We start from the raw sequence: 16512 nt of genomic DNA, 5'->3' as shown, positions 1-16512 counted from the left end.
AAATAGATGTATTAGATGTATTGCTAACGTGTGCGTCTGTCTTTTTGCCAGGAAAGAAAAACCAAATGAAGGGAACATAAAATAACAAGCAACATTCAATTGGACTTTTTAGATGTGTTCTTGCATTTCTATAGGAGTAGGCATCAAAAACCAGCCATTTTAATGTACAAAAAAGGGGGGTATGTAAATGAGATTACCTTCAATTCAACTTGTGAAAAGTTGTTTAATTTTGGGCGTTATTTTTAATAACATTTCGATGTAAACAGAATTTAATCTTTTCTCTTTATAATTTATACAATTCTTTCTCTGATGTCATTCATTTTTCCACCAGTTTAAGGTTAGTTTACTATTTTCAGTCACGGTTGTTGTTTTTTGTTTGTTTGTTTTAATGTTGTTTTCAACTTAATGCACACGATATTATTTGCCTTTATGCATATAAAAACAGTCCTATCTTAAGAAAAATAGGACCACTTGCCAATATGGTGGACTTAATATAGGTTTAAAGTTGTTTTTTATAAAAAAAAAAATCCCTATTGAAAATTTTAGTTAAATATGTGCCCTATTATAAAATTGTGTTTTCGTCTGTTTTTACATTGTTCGAGTGTTTTGTTTGTTTTGTTTTTATTGTTGTCTTTTACTATTAAGTCAAATTTAGATCGATTTTCATCCTATTATGAAAATTCAATGTATTAGCGGTTGAAATGAATCATGTCAGAAGAGTCAGTTACATTTCTGTGTCATGTTTGTAGTTTTTGAATTATATATATATATATATATATATATATATATATATATATTTAAGTAATGGACTTTGCTTAATGTTCCGTCTGAATTGATCTATTAATTATTCTTTCCATTATGATTAATTTTCATTTACCCCATGGTGAAAATTTCATTTATAAGGATTTTTCATTTATTCAAAACCTATCTTTTTATACACTATAAAACTTATCTCTTGGATTTAATTTTCTAATTTCCAACCAATTTGAAGTCATCATCCATTGGCTAATTAAGCTAATAAAATTAATTTGGTATTATTGTTCATATTTTACAAATATTTATTATGCCCACATTATTTTATTATTTTTACTTATTTTTTACATATAATGGAAAATAAACATTTTGTTTGTGATATCTAATTTTGTTTGTCTATCTGTCATGCTGAAGTTTATAAATGGCGTTTTTTTTTTCAGTCTATCATGTTTACGTTTGAAATAACATCTTAGATGCATTAACGCAGCTTTAAAAAAAAAAGTTATTTCTATCAACCATGTTTAAGTTTCTAATTGCATTTTTGTTAATTTGTAAGATTTAATTGCAAAACCCTCGTCCCCACTATTTTATTAGCAAATTTTTCTGGTAAATTATTACTGAATCATTTTTATTGATGTTGTGAAATAGAAAGTGTTAAAACCTTTTTATTTGAACGTTTTGTTTTCTGTGTGGTACACGTTCGGCACTGATTTTTTTTTTTTTTATTGATCTAATTATTCAAATCAGAATTTAAATAAGTAAAAAGAATTAAACCCTTTTAATCAATTGATCTTTGATTTGATATATTTAATTACTAGCATTTACGCCTGGGTGTTTAGAGGGGTACGTTGAACAAAAAAAAAAAAAAGGTCAATTTTTTTAACTTTGACCCCGATTATGACCCCTTAACATTTATTGTTTTAGGCTCAAATCAAGTTAAGTTAGATCCATGTCCAAGGAACCTATATCTAAAATTTCAAGTGTTTAGACCCAAAATTGTCAGGAGTTTGGTAGAGTTCCCAAAAGTCAAATCGTTGACCCCTTAACAGCCAAATTTCTGGCCGAAACCTGATCACATAGATTTTCTCAAATCTCAGTACCCTGTATATCAAATTTCGAGTCTGTAGACTAAAAATTGACAGTTATTGCGTAGGGAAATGTACACAAACACACAGACAGACAGACACGTTCACTTTTATAGATATATAGATAGAAAGATATATAGATAGATTAAACAAAAATATATACGTATACATAAATATATATGGAAACAATTTTGTGTTTACTGTAAACTTTTTATGCAAATATTATACAAGTATAAATCACGTAGAATATCTGCATGAATATAATTACACGTAATAGTTAACTAAAGATGATCATCCCATAAGAAAACCGAAAAAACTAATAGGGAATTAATTAAAATGAATGTTTAAAAGAATATGCAAATTAGCTAGATGTTTTGCTAGTGAATGCAATTGCACAATCCATATATAAGAAAATTGTATTTTCTTTTTAAATAAATAGGAAAGAGAGTTTTTAATATGAATATCAATGCACACAAAAGAAAAACGAATTCATAGGAGTATAGATAATTACATACTATGGATCTTTGTTTAATTTCGATGTGGATGTTCCCTATAGATGTCAAATTTTTCAGGAAAACAATGGACAATGGAAGTTGTGCTGAATCTTTAAAACTACATATAAGTGGTTATGAGGACATAACTTCCCTTAAAACTTAAAATATATTCTCTTTTGATGAAATTTAAATTATATGCACAAAAGATTCTGGGAAAGATAATGGAAGTGTTCTCTTACTTGCTAAATAATAAACTAAGGAACAAACCTCTCTTAAATCTTTAAATATGTACCATTTTAATGAAATGTAAATCATAATACACTAATTCAGAGAGTTTTCCAACATCTTCCGTGTACATTAGGTGACAGGGTCAGTAAACAGGATGGTATGTGGGGGGGGGGGTAGTGCTGTGTATATAGTGAAAAGGGGCATTACTCGGGATTGACTTAGGAACGTTCTTATTCAATTACAAGCAATGTTGGGTCTTCTGGATAGATGTTCAGACAACTAATTTTGGCTTTCCCTCATAAAACTTTCACTCCTTAAAAGAATTTATGTTCATAATAGTAAAAAGCAAACACTTTAATAACAAAAGAAAGTGAAGATAAAATACAATTAAATATTTTAAGTGAATGTTTATTTCTTACTTGCTTTCAGCATCTCATCTGTTTTCTCTTATGAATCAGATTCACTGAATCTCCTGTCGTTGCTATAATGTGCTTACCAAGAATCATATACATATTTCTTTCATCTCAGTTTTGTTTTTTCTTTGTTTATAAATATATAATTTTTGTTGATTAGTTATTTTAATGAGTTATTTATCAATTGGAGAAGAGTGTGTAGGCAGAGGGGGGACTGATTATCAATAATATTCACTAAAACACTGCTGTAACAATTAAACGAAGCAGTATTCAGAGATTGACAACTTCAAATATCTTGATGTCACTTTCACAGCCACAGGGAAAGAGAAAGATGAAATCTTAATTAGAATCAACAGGACTCTCTCTCTCTGCTTTATCGCTTTGGTTACAAAAAAAATCCAGCTAATAACCAAATGCTGCATCTCCCAGGCCCTTGTTTGAACAATATTTCTCTACAGGTGCAAAATCTGGCCTCTGTGATTGGTGGTGTCTTTAGCACATTCTCAGGATTCATATTTCTGACCATATCCCAAATGCCATAATCCACGCAGAATGTAAGCTTCCTAGACTTAAGGAATTACTTATCAGGAGGCTCTGATAGTTTAGGCACGCCTTATGTCGTCCACTAACTAATTTGATTCATAAGGCAATAGCACTAATACCAGGGAAGTGCAAAAGGAATCGTGGTCTAATGAGGATATGGCTTACAACGGTCAAAGTGGACTTGGAAGCTATGATCAACCCTTGTGTCTTCAGTGTTCAAAAATAAAATCATTAATGGCTGAAGTATGCTGTGGAGTTAGCAGTGGACAGACCTGGATGGATTGCCTTGACTCGTGATGCAGTGAATTCACTTGGAACTGGCTCAACTCACCCTAGGTGAATACTGTCAGTGTGACAACTTTACAAATATAATATTTGAAAATTCTGAATGTGCAAATTTGTGCAAATTCTTCAAAATAAAAACACCAAAGCTTCCAATATTAAAGTTTTTTTGTTTTTTCTTAACAGTTTGTTATATTTACTACAAAATGAAAATCTAATTATGAACTGTTGTCATGTGTTGCCTTTTATAGTTAACTTTTTAACGTCTTGTTTGTTTTCATGCATAACTGTTTTTGGTACATTGATTTTATGGCATATCAACTCTTTGGGGGGATTATTTAATGCTGAAAAACAATACCTATTGTAAATGAGTTAATGTAAACATAAGTTACTATTTTTCTCTAATCTGAGGGGTTTTGTTGATTTATGCTTTTCTAAATGACCACTATTTTAGCACTACATAACCAATTCCATAGGTTGCACAGATATCAAAGCCACACGTGCACACACACATCATTATCTTTTGATAAATTTTTAAAAAATCCTTCAATCAAATATGCATTTGCAGTTTATTTGAAATTACACGTTTCTTCATTTATAGGAATTTGTAAATAATTGTCAAAAATTATCGATTAGCTCATTGTGTTTTATTATTTGCCATGTAAAATACATAAAAACATTAAACTAATCTCACAGGCAAAAGTTTCCTTTTTTTTTAACTGATATATCGATTATCTAATAAAATTCAGTGTGTCTAATAAAAAACCTCATTTGCATAATCACTTGGCCTGTTATAGAGATGGCCTTTGGTCAAATATTCTTTTTGTATTCATTTGTGAAGCTTATTTTTTTTAAAGTTAGTTTTGTTGATCGTTTAAATTCAGATGGACCATATTCAAGATATTAGACACCCTAAAAAGGAAAGTGTTTGAAGCTCATATCTTCCTCTTCCTCCTATTTAAATTCTTGGTTTTGTCTAATAACAAATCTCATCTTTCCATTGTCACTACCTGTCTTCTATTATAGTCACAATCATGTGTGTGTCCAGTTAAGTCAGATACTACACAGGATACATTTGCAAAACTTATAACATTGGATTCAGTGTGTCACCATCCTCCTCGACCTGGTTATGGTAAAAAAAAAAAAAAAAAAAAAAAAAAAGATACTGTAATATCCGTTGTGATCATTAGGCACAAAATTAATGCATGAAGGTTTGAAAAAATATTTTCTTGCTGATAGTTGTTTAAACACTGTACCTTAACAATTAAACAATACTGAAACTATGTCAAAACAGTCCATCGCCTTTTGTTTTCTTTCTTTTTATTATATTGGACCAGATGCCAGAGTGAGGGGATAACTGTAGGAAGAGAGGTGGGGGTGGAAGCAAGAGGTTGAGAAAGGTAGGGATCGAGGGGATAGTCAGAGGAAAAAAATCTTTAAAAGGAAGATATAAATCACTTTTCTTTTCTTTTTTTTTTAAACTCTTTCATTTTATGACTCCCATCCCACCTCTGTGACCCCCCCCACACCGGGTTACCCTGTTTGTAGTAAGATAAATAAAAGATGGGTAGGGGAGGGGGCTCTAACAACATTAGGACTACTTGTTGGAAAAAGCCAACACAACCGCCCCTGGGTGAATGCCCTACCATGATGATTACAACAACTAACATTTTCTTTGATATTTTTTTTTTCTATTAATTTAAATTCAAATCTCTTTGTTATTATTACTGTATCAAAGCTCCCCTTGGGAGTGGCCATTGCTTCTGGCTTTATGCATCACCTGTCCTATAATATACTCTCTCTCAAAAGTTTCTTTTCGCCTAACTTATACCCCACTCCCTTTTATTTATTTTGTATCTCTACTCCTTCCCCAACTGCAAGCTATTATTTACCTAGTATAGTTTTCACTTGCTAGCTATTTTAGGTGGAGAATCAACCAACTACTCTGTGTGTGTGTGTGTGTGTGTGTGTGTGTGTGTGTGTGTGTGTGTGTGTGTGTGTGTGTGTGTGTGTGTGTGTGTGATAAAAACTCTGGTCTGCGTCTGTCACAGTTTGATACTATTACGTTGACTGTTGTTACTAATAATACTACTCTTACTCCTCCTCCCACTAAGTCTCCTTTCTGTCTCTTTATATAGACTTTATTGTTAAAGGCTGTCTACTGTTTGACTGAAACATACTGGCTTGGTGGAGCAACTGTTAGTCACATTTCTTAATTTGGAACATTTATCTTCAGTTAGTGTGTCTTGGGGAGGAGGTGGGTTAGTTGTTGGGGCAAAAAAGGAAAGCCCCCCCCCCCCAACTTTTGTTCAGTGCTATAATTTGCAGTTTTACAGGGCCACTACACTTATTTGGGCTATTATAGTTTTTAAATGGTTTTAGTTTGACCCCCACCTCCTTGGTTGTGTAAGTTGCATAAGATTTAACCATCAGGTGCAGATGTGACATTGATCTTGTATTTAAGAGAGAGTGGAGATTTTTGACTGACAAGACTGATGATGGTGTTGCAGGCGGTGGTGGTCATGCTGGTGTTGAAAAGAAAACAAAAAGTAAAAAAAAAAAAAATAAATAAACTATTAAATCAAGTCAACTGAATAGGAACTGGTTGGTGGGTTGGGTTTTCTTTGTTATTTTATTTTTTATTTTTATTTATTTATTAACATGTAACCAGAGGTGGGGAGTCAGATTATTCTTAAATGATATCAAACTATTCCAATTTCCTAAATTGACCACTTCTGACTCTGATTCCCTACCTCAAGTGTGAAAAAATGACCACTCCTAAATAAATGACCATGCCCAACTCTGACACAGATTCCCTACCATGGCTAAAAACAATTAAATTCCCAAATGATTATCCACTCTTAATTCTGATTCTCTATCTCAGTAACCCAACAAACATTGCTTACCTCTGACTGCTTAGTTCAGTTAGCCGAAAAAAAAAAAGACTCTGACTAGATTCCTGCAAAAATGTCTGACTTTTAACTCCGACTCCTCACCTCTGTATTTAATATAATAACTGTAATTTATTTCTCTCTCTTTTATGGACTTAAAAAATTTGGTTCTTATTTAAAATTCAATCTAATTAAAAAAAAAAAAAAAAAAAATACTGAAAAATCTTGATGCTGTACATGTCACGGAACAAAGATGTCATATTCTAAAAAATTATGTAAATTGATCCAAGTATTTTTTTTTTTTTCTTAGTTAAGAAAATCAAACTTTACGATTTTTAGTGATTAAAAAGTTTTAATTATTTTGAATACAAACAAAATCTTCATAGTCGGATTGAGTTGTCGAACGCAAATTCTTGCACATTTTAAAACAAAATGGCAACTCTCAGGCTCGCTCATCATAAAATTTGATTTTCTTAGTTAAAGAGCAACTATTGGTCAATTTATGTGTTTTTTGGAATATAGCATCTTTGTTCTGTGACGAGTACATGCATCATAAATATTAGTCTGTATTTTTATTTATTTATTTATTTTTAATTAAGTCAAATGCTAAATAAGATCCAAACATTTTTTATCTTAGTTGTTTCTCTCTTTTTTATTTATATGCAACTTGCTTCATTTTAACTTTTTAAGGGGAGCACAAGTGGCATGATGGATACTGACGCACACTATGGAATTGGCAAGCAGAGTACAAATCCCATTGGATCTGTTCCATTGAGTTACACACAAATGCCATTGGGAAAGGTATGAACCCCCTCCCCATATGGGTTAAAAATAAAAAAAGAAAGAAATTCGTCTTCATTGAATCGCTTATAATAGGTATTTTGCTTTTGGCATTGAATAGCCCCTAATGGTTTGATATGCTTTAAAAAATAAAACAAAATTAAAAAATTTTAAATTTAAGATGATTTTTAAAAATCATTTGCTTTTACGTTTTGGTGAAAATTAAAATATTCCAAATCAATTTTCTTGAATTCAAAGTTGTATATTTTCTTTCTTCTAAAATGCCCTTTTCTTTTTCCTGATTTTCAATGAGACAATAATTACAATTTTGGTAATTATAAAGTTTCATTGAACAAAATTAGGGTATGAATTGTTTAGATTATTCAGACTATTGTTCTCATCTTGGATGTTATTCTCACCAGGTTTCAGACAATGTAACCTTTAACCTTCAAGTGTGTCTTGATGGACTCTGGCAGAATTTTTAGTGAAATCAATTCTTTAATCCATGCAGGTAGTTTGCTCTCATTCCATCAGCCATAATCGAGTAGAAGTCTTAAGTAATTCTGTACTCTTAGTATCACCCATACTGAAGATTGAACCTTTAACTTCTAGAAGACTGTCATTTAGAACTGATTATAACTTAGTACTTTTATCCATTGCATCACGAGTTCCTACAAATTACTAAATGACTGACAGAATGAGAGCAGGCTTCTCATATGGATTAAATAAAGAATTCAGTACAGATTCCCTAATTTGATGAGACATACCTGAACAAGGTCGGAGGTTATATCCATCAAAACATTGTGAGGACGACATCCAAGATAAGAATAGTAGTCCGAATAATACAAATTATCAATCCTCATCTCAAAAGTTCCAAAACATAAAATATTATCCTCAATAGAAAATCTTTTAGAACAGAGAATGAGAAATCAATTAAAAACAGCCATAATTATTCTTTTCTCTAAAGGTTTTCTTAGCGTTATGCAACATTTAAATTGCTTTTATGTCACTACATTATAAGAATGTTGTTTAGATTGTTCAGACTACGATTCTCATTTATATTCATAACATATTGGCCGATGTAATCTCCAACTTTATTCGAACAAGAACTCAACCTTCTATAACCATTGTAGAGAACTTTTCTTTCTTTCTTTGTGCACCTAAAACCAAACTCTGTTTCCATGAACAGACTTTCTCCCCAAGAATGTCCCATGTGTGAAGCACATTGCTTCAGAACTACTTCATTGTGGTCACCTTCAAGTCCAATGTCAACTTGTCGCAATGTCCTCTTAAGTAATTTTGTTCCTTTCATCCATTGTTTTCAATCCTCACATTAACCTATATTCTTGAGTGGCTTTTGGCCTTGATTAGTGGTGATTCATTAGTATTAAAAAAAAATGATGGTACATCTTTTCTAAACCTTCTGGTCTAATTTAGGAACATGAATAGAATTTTGACTTGAACAATTTACCCCTGTAAAAGAATTATTTAATAATTCCATACATATTCCTGAGTTCAACTAGAAAGTTCCCTATGATGTACCTGTCAGAGATTGGAAATTGCATTGGCTGAAACACTAAATATAACAACTAAGATTAGAATAGAAGTTCAAGTAATAATCCTCATCAAAAACAATTTCTGAAATGTTACGTCATCAGTGTTAAATAATATATCGCAAGCGAAATATTTTTAGATAAGAAATTAAAATAAAAAATATTAAAAAAATAAATATCTTATTTTTTAAATTAAAAGTAAGTTGTGTTATCATTTGTTTGTGCTTTTCTTTCTTCTATGTAACATTTTCATTTTATTTTTCTTAACTATTAATCAAGTGCTTATGTAAATGAAAAAAGTAATAGCATAATTGAAAACAATTTTTTCAACCATACTTCAAGCTTTCATATTCACCTTTTTGCTTCCACAAAATGGCTGACACTATGTAGCTAGTTACCTTCTCTGAATCCATCACATAATCAGCACCTCACTCTCTGCTTGCTATGTGGCACTTAGCTTTTTATTTGTAAATTTAAGAGGCTTTAGACTTCTATTATGTATGCAATTTTTAAAATAAAAAAAATAAAAAAAATTGAAATAAAAGTAAGACAACTTCCAAGCCACACTGGGTAGGTACATTTATTAGTAATATATTCGATATCATCAGTTAAATAATATATACAATATGATCGATCCAGGCACACAAAAAAATTGCAAACCGTTTAAGGCAAAGTTACACTTAACACATTTAAAAATCAGGACAAATTTTTTTTAAACATTCTCTGTCTCAAAGGATTTCTTCTCATCCGATCAAGGAGCAAACACATACATACTCATAAAGAAACAATCATATTCAAATCATGTAAATTGATCAAGTGGGTTTACTTTTAAATAAGGAAAGTTTTATAAGTATCTGAGAAGTGACTGTCTTGCCCGCCACTTTGAAAACAATATCAAAACAAAGGGAGATAACTCAACAATAATTCATACTTATTAGATTTATGTTGTAATGCCTACAAATTCCCATTAATCATTTAAAAATGATTTTCTTTTTAAAAATAAAACTACTTGATCAATTTGCATGATTTTTGGAGTATGATATTTTTGTTTTGTCACATACAGATATTTTATTTTGGTTTTTAATATAGGGGGATGGACAAAAACCAATTTCTCTAGTCAAATTTATTTTTTGTATGTGTGCTTGCCTCTACTTTGCATATCTAACATTAATAAAATGATAATCTGAACAGTTGATGCATAATTGATAGTTTGTGTGGAATTTTAAATTCTTATTCTATGTTTTAAGTATGACATACAGGTACAAATTATGATGAAAATATGAAACCGTCTGTATGCTGTATTCATTGAGAGCTGCTATGGAGTAATTTCTTTGCTGAGTGCAGCACCTTTGATAAGTTACTTGATAGTTTCACTTTCATTTAGTCGTCGGTTGTCAATAGCAACCAACAAACTTGAAATTAATAGATTCAACTAGCTGAAGTATCCGTCTACATCAGATTTCTCAAATCTTTTTCATTAGCCCAAGTCAGTTCGCCCCCTCCCCCCAACAAATGGTTTTATTTAAAATTGCAATAAAAACAATTAAAAATGATAATTCTTTTGTGTAGCAAGGGAGTTTCTGTTTACTTGTCTCATATGCATACACAAGGTCAGTGTTTAAGGGTGGGGGGAATCCAGCTTTCCAAAAAGCACTCTGTATTGGAACAAAAATAAAAATTGCCTGTATTTAAAATTAGAACTTTTCTCTTGTGACCAAGTATTACACTTTGATTCTAGTCCCAAGTCCAATAAAGCAAAAATGTAGCAACCTGGACATCTTCGAAAATTTGTTTTTCTTTACTTTAATAGCACAAATGAACCATAGTACTTGACGTTTGCAATTAATATGTATTTTACATAAAACGTACTTTCTGATTCTTGGGAAATCTTTTTTTTTTTTTTTTTTTTTTTTTATACCAATAAATTGTCACTTATCAAGGTGAAAATCCACTCGAGGATAAGGGTTAATAAAATAGATGAATTGTCAGTTCAGTTGAAAAATATTATGAAAGGATTAAAAACAATGGAATGGAAAAAGCTTGATTACTTATGGGGATGGTTTATGGCAAATACTCAAATCACCCTATATTTAATGCACTAATACTTGAATAAATGAATCATCATAATCTTTGAAGCATTCTAAAGAAAAAATGATGAGTTTTGTCAAGTCTTCAGTCTATGAAAATATTTAGAAGCAAAGGCGATTTTTTCTTTTTTTTTTCTCTCTTTACTATGAAATCAAAAATTTCATCCAACTCAAATTTATTTTCACTTTATTTCATAAAATGAAATAAAGGGGAGGGACATCAATAAAAAAAAAATGCAATATGTTTGGCAAAAATTTTTACTTTCTTTCTCATTAATATATGCTATAATCTGTTAAAGATGTGTGTAATATTTTAGCCAATTTGATAATTGAATCATTAAACAATTTTATTTTTTTTAAACAACTTTCAATTTTGGAAGAAATTTAAAAAAGCAAGAACAATGAAATGAAATGTTAGCATATTCATCACAACATAATACTGTTTTTCACTCATTCGGAGATCCTTATTAGTTGACATTTTAGAAGCCTCAAAGTTAAGTTTGCATTATAAATGCTCAGAAAAGGTAAAAGAAAAATATTTACTTCATAATCATTTTAAATTTTGTAGTGATTTTAATGTCTTTAAATTGTCGATTATAAATTAATTTATGGTTATAATTTTAGAAGTAGAACTGTGAATATTATGGTTCATTTGTTTTACTTTGGAACTAAAAGTAAATAAAAAATTTTTTGGAGCATATAAAATAAAGGACCCCAGGAGATTGAGGACACAAAAGGATAGCTTTCAATCAATACTGGCGGACCTTAACCTTGATCTTCGCAGCAGTATCTGTAAACAAACAAAAAGAAACAAGTTCTGTTTTTTTGTCAAGATTTTTTTAATGCATTTTTATGAGCAATACTTTTTAATAAACAATCGAGAGATAATTATTTTATATTTTTATAGTTATATTTTTTGGTAGACATTTTAATTTTTTTATAACATCCATTGTTTATATACAAACATTTTTATTTTAAGGCGATTGGAAAGGGGAATAAACATTTGTCTTTTTAATATGAGGTACAAAATTTTGGGGTGGAGGGCAGGATTTTCCCTACACAAAAACAAAACGATGTTAGAATTGAGAATTTTAGGACGTTAATCTTTTCTGTCCTCAATCACAAGAAGTAGAAATCCTTCTAGACCGATGGAACATTTTATGCATAATAAAATCACATCTGAAATGCATACTTTTATTTGTAAAACTTTTTTGCATCATTTTGTTAATCTTTTCTGTCCTCATTCTTTTAAAAACAGAGGCTATTTTAATTTTTGTTTCAATTTAAAGTGCCCTATCTTGGGAGGAATAATCCTACAAAGTTATTTATACATTCTTAAAAAAAATTTTAAAAATTTTGGCTTCGTCATTAGGGCAGATTGAATAAAAGGTCAGTTTTTAATGTAGGGAAAATCCAGCTCCCCAAAAAGAGGCACTTTGTATTGGTATAAAAATTAAAATCATCTCCGTTTAGAAGTTTCATCACTGACTAAGAGGAAAGATGAAGTGTACTATCACAACAGATATTACACTTTGTTCCTAACCAAAAGGTCAAGAACAGTTTTGAAAAATATATTTTCTGTGTGCTTTTTAATATAGTACAATATTTATGAAATTATTTTTTAAAACATTAATTTTAATAACAATAAATCAATATTTTTTAAATAATCTTTTAAAATCATTACTTTTAATTTGATCTCATGATATCGGTTACACCAAGGATAGAAAATCATCATCCTAAATTCTTAATTCTAAGCTTTTTAATATAGAGACATTCTGCACGCTCTCCCATATTAACAATCAATCTTATTTAAAAATTGAAATATCTAAAAAAAAAAAATAAATAAATAAATAATATAACTATGAAACTACAAAATAATTATCCCGCGATTGTTTATTAAAGTTCAAATAGTTTAATTAAAAATTTTGTAAATACAAAAAAAAATATTGTTGGTAAAAAAAAACAGAAAACAAAAAATTGGTGTTTTTATGTTTCTTTACAGATATGTGCGAAGGTTAAGGTCAACTAAAAGCTGTCCTTTTTCCTCGGATCTTTATACCCTAAATGCTCCTTTTTTTATGTGGTCTTGTTATATTATTGGAGGTAAAATGACTGTTTAATCAGTGATTCTATTTTACTTACAACACAACCTACTACAGATACTGGCAACAGAGGTGGTCTATCCTAATATTTTTTTTTTTTTTTTTTTTTTTTTTGCACCAAAACTTTTGTACAAATTTTAATATGAAAATTCAAGTATTTGTTAAGAAAATAATAAAAATCTATCTATATATCTATAAAAGTGAACGTGTCTGTGTACATTTCCCTTCGCAATAACTCTGTTAATTTTTAGTCTACAGACTCGAAATTTGATATATAGTGTACTGAGATTTGGGAAAATCGATGTGATCGGTTTTCAGACAGAAATTTGGCTGTTATGGGTTCAAAGTTCAATAATTTGACCTTTGAGAACTCTACTAAACTCCTCCGACAATTTTTGGTCTACGTACTTGAAATTTTAGATATAGGTTCCTTGGACATGGATCTAACTTAATAACTTGATTTGAGCCCAAAACAATAAATTTTAAGGGGGTCATAATAGGAGTCAAAGTTTTTTTAAAAAATTGACCTCTGCGGTCTCTTCCAAATTACTCAGACAATTTCTCGTCTAAATATTTGGAATTTTACATAAAGGGTATTCAGAGATAGGGCAAGCTTTTTCATCAGTTTGGGTCGAAAATTTTTAGTTACCAATATATAAATATATGTATGTATGTCTTTGCATGTCTGCCTTAAACTTTCAATAGAGGCGACGGATTTTACCAAGATCAGTATCGCTTTAAAGTTCGACTTTTCATACAACAAATATCGAAAAATTGGCTAAAAACATTATCTTCCTCTTCAACTAGACACTTTTCTACGGAGGGGGGGGGGGTCACTTTTTCGCCGATATTTTTTAAAGTTATCCTCTCCTTTAGATTGTCTAGCCTTAATTTTAAAAAAATGTCGCTTCCGGTTTGGCGGTGGTCGTAACAGCATAAACGTTAGGTTTTACCCCGTTCTTTACCTCCTTTGCTGTACGGGTTCAAGCCTGCCTTCCTTCCTACTACCACTTTTTTTTTTTTTTGCTCAACATACACATCCAAACACCCGGGACAACGCTGGGCTGAAATGCTAGTATATCTATAAGAGTGAACGTGTGTCTGTGTACATTTCCCTACGCAATAACTCTGTCAATCTTAAGTCTACAGACTCGAAATTTGATATACAGGGTACTGAAATTTGGGAAAATCTTTGGGATCTGTTTTCGGCCACAAATTTGGCAGTTAAGGGGTCAAAGTTCAACAATTTGACTTTTGAGAACTCTACCAAATTCCTCCGGCAATTTTGGGTCTAAACACTTGAAATTTTAGATATAGGTTCCTTGGACATGGATCTAACTTAATAACTTGATTTGAGCCCGAAACAATAAATGTCAAGAGGTCATAATAAGGATCAAAGTTAAAAAAAATTGACCGTTTTTAAAAATTTTTGTTTTGTTTTTCTCAGCATACACCTCTAAACACCCGGGAAACGCTGGCCACTCATGCTAGTATATCTATAAAAGTGAACGTGTCTGTCTGTCTGACTGTCTGTGTACATTTTCGTTCGTAATAATTCTGTTAATTTTTAGTCTACAGACTCAAAATTTGATATACAGGGTACTGAGATTTGGGAAAATTGATGTGATCTGTTTTCGGCCAGAAATTTGGCTGTTAAGGGGTGAGAGTTCAACAATTTGACCTTGTAGAACTCTACCAAACTCCTCCGACAATTTTGGCTCTAAACACTTGAAATTTTAGATATAGGTACCTTGGACATGGATCTAACTTAATAACTTGATTTGAGCCTAAAACAATAAATTTTAAGGGGGTCATAATAGGGGTCAAAGTTAAAAAATTGACTTTTTTGTTTGTTTTTTTTTCTTTTTGCTCAGTATACACCTCCAAACACCCGGGCACAGCCAGGCCGAAATGCTAGTATAATAATAAAGTTTATTTCTTGTATTGAGAAAGAAATCATTACTCATTACTTGATCACTCTTAGTTAGTACTAAAGCCAGGATCCAGTGTTTAAATTGAAAATTGTCTAATGTTATGATAAGTCATATTAGTTCCAATGTTTTTGATTAACATTCCTTCTTTGGGTAGAGCTATTTATAATTCATATGCATTTTAAGGCTTACATTAAATATTTAAAGCAGATAGACAATTTCAGTCATATGTCAACATGGGTAACCAAGATGGTGTGGAGGAATTGCAACATAGGAATATATAATTAATAAGTTTCACCAATAGTCAACAAGGTAAACATTGGTATTTACAGGACTAGCAGTTTGATAACATTTCATAACTCATTTAGCAGAAGTTTAGGTAAAAAAGAAAAAGAAATAATACATTTTTAATTTAGGTTTTGAATTCAAAAGTTACTTCCCACCCCCTCCACCCGACAAAAGAAGGGTGAACCTGTAAATTCACCCTTGTCCGTTGTTCTGTCCACACTTTTAAACATGATATGAGTAAAAACGTAACAAAATGGATTTTCCAGGAAAACTCCGGTTGGCCCCCTTAGGGGTGCCTTTCGCATTAAAATGGCTAGAATTGACACTTTTGTGTTTATTAAAAAAAAAAAAATTGATGACTTGGATTTTCATAAAACTTTCTGAAAAGTTGTAACTAACTGATTTCTATATAATTTTGTTTGTCTATACTTTGCGATAACTCTTGGGTGTTCCCCAGGAGCTCTTTTAGGGTTAATAAAAACGCTCCATTTTGGGGACTATTTTACCATATTTGTCCTAAACTTTCTGTGTATGTCTATTTAGCAGTTTTGCATGGTGCTGAACTCAAATTTAAATATGTTAATGCCTTGGGGATTTTTGAGGCTAAATGGGGGGGGGCAATGATGGACATTCATTTTTTGTTTTGCATAGTGCAGAACTCAATTTACATATGTTAAGGTCTAAAACTCCACCGTTTGTTGATTTTTCACCAGGATTTTATGTCCCCTGGGGACTTTTGGGGTTAAAGCGGGGGGGGGGTTCAAATGCTGACCTTAGTCATTTTTTATGCATCGTTCACTGTGTCACTCACGGGAGACCATGCATGCTTCACTTGTTTATTTATTATTTATTTATTTATTTTAGAAATCTTTATTTTAAATAATAAAATATACATATCTTATAAAAACCCAAGCAATATCTCATATATTAATATACACTCTAATGATCCACTCCTCCACTTAGTTTTCAAATTTCTTGGTTAATATAATCATAGATTAGCCACTAATTCTAGTAATATATTTTACATATATATATTCCATCAACACAAAAAGTGTATGAAACAGTTTTAAAAATTAGCAGAC

The 16512-nt window shown here is 30.9% G+C and overlaps 1 protein-coding gene across 22 annotated transcripts in view; it reads left to right on the top strand.

Annotated features, from left to right (window-relative positions):
- LOC145239782 (transcriptional enhancer factor TEF-1-like) overlaps window positions 1-16512 on the top strand; it is a 258906-nt gene that overhangs the window by 64907 nt on the left and 177487 nt on the right. For 16 of the 22 annotated variants that reach the window (XM_080103264.1, XM_080103266.1, XM_080103260.1 and 13 more), the window contains exon 2: window positions 7380-7490. The exons of 5 other annotated variants lie outside the window; for them this stretch is intronic. In XM_080103264.1, coding sequence (XP_079959390.1) covers window positions 7395-7490 — 96 coding nt within the window. In that variant the 5' untranslated portion in view covers window positions 7380-7394. Of the gene's footprint in view, window positions 1-6267; window positions 6407-7379; window positions 7491-16512 lie in introns of those variants that run through there. One more of the 22 variants, XM_080103259.1, reaches the window with a different exon arrangement.

Source organism: Euprymna scolopes, chromosome 19 (genome assembly GCF_053919585.1).
Source record: "Euprymna scolopes isolate OS-2025 chromosome 19, ASM5391958v1, whole genome shotgun sequence".
Classification (NCBI taxonomy): Eukaryota; Metazoa; Mollusca; class Cephalopoda; order Sepiida; family Sepiolidae; genus Euprymna; species Euprymna scolopes.
Note: the sequence above shows the minus strand (reverse complement) of the source record. Positions and strands in the feature narration are given on the sequence as shown.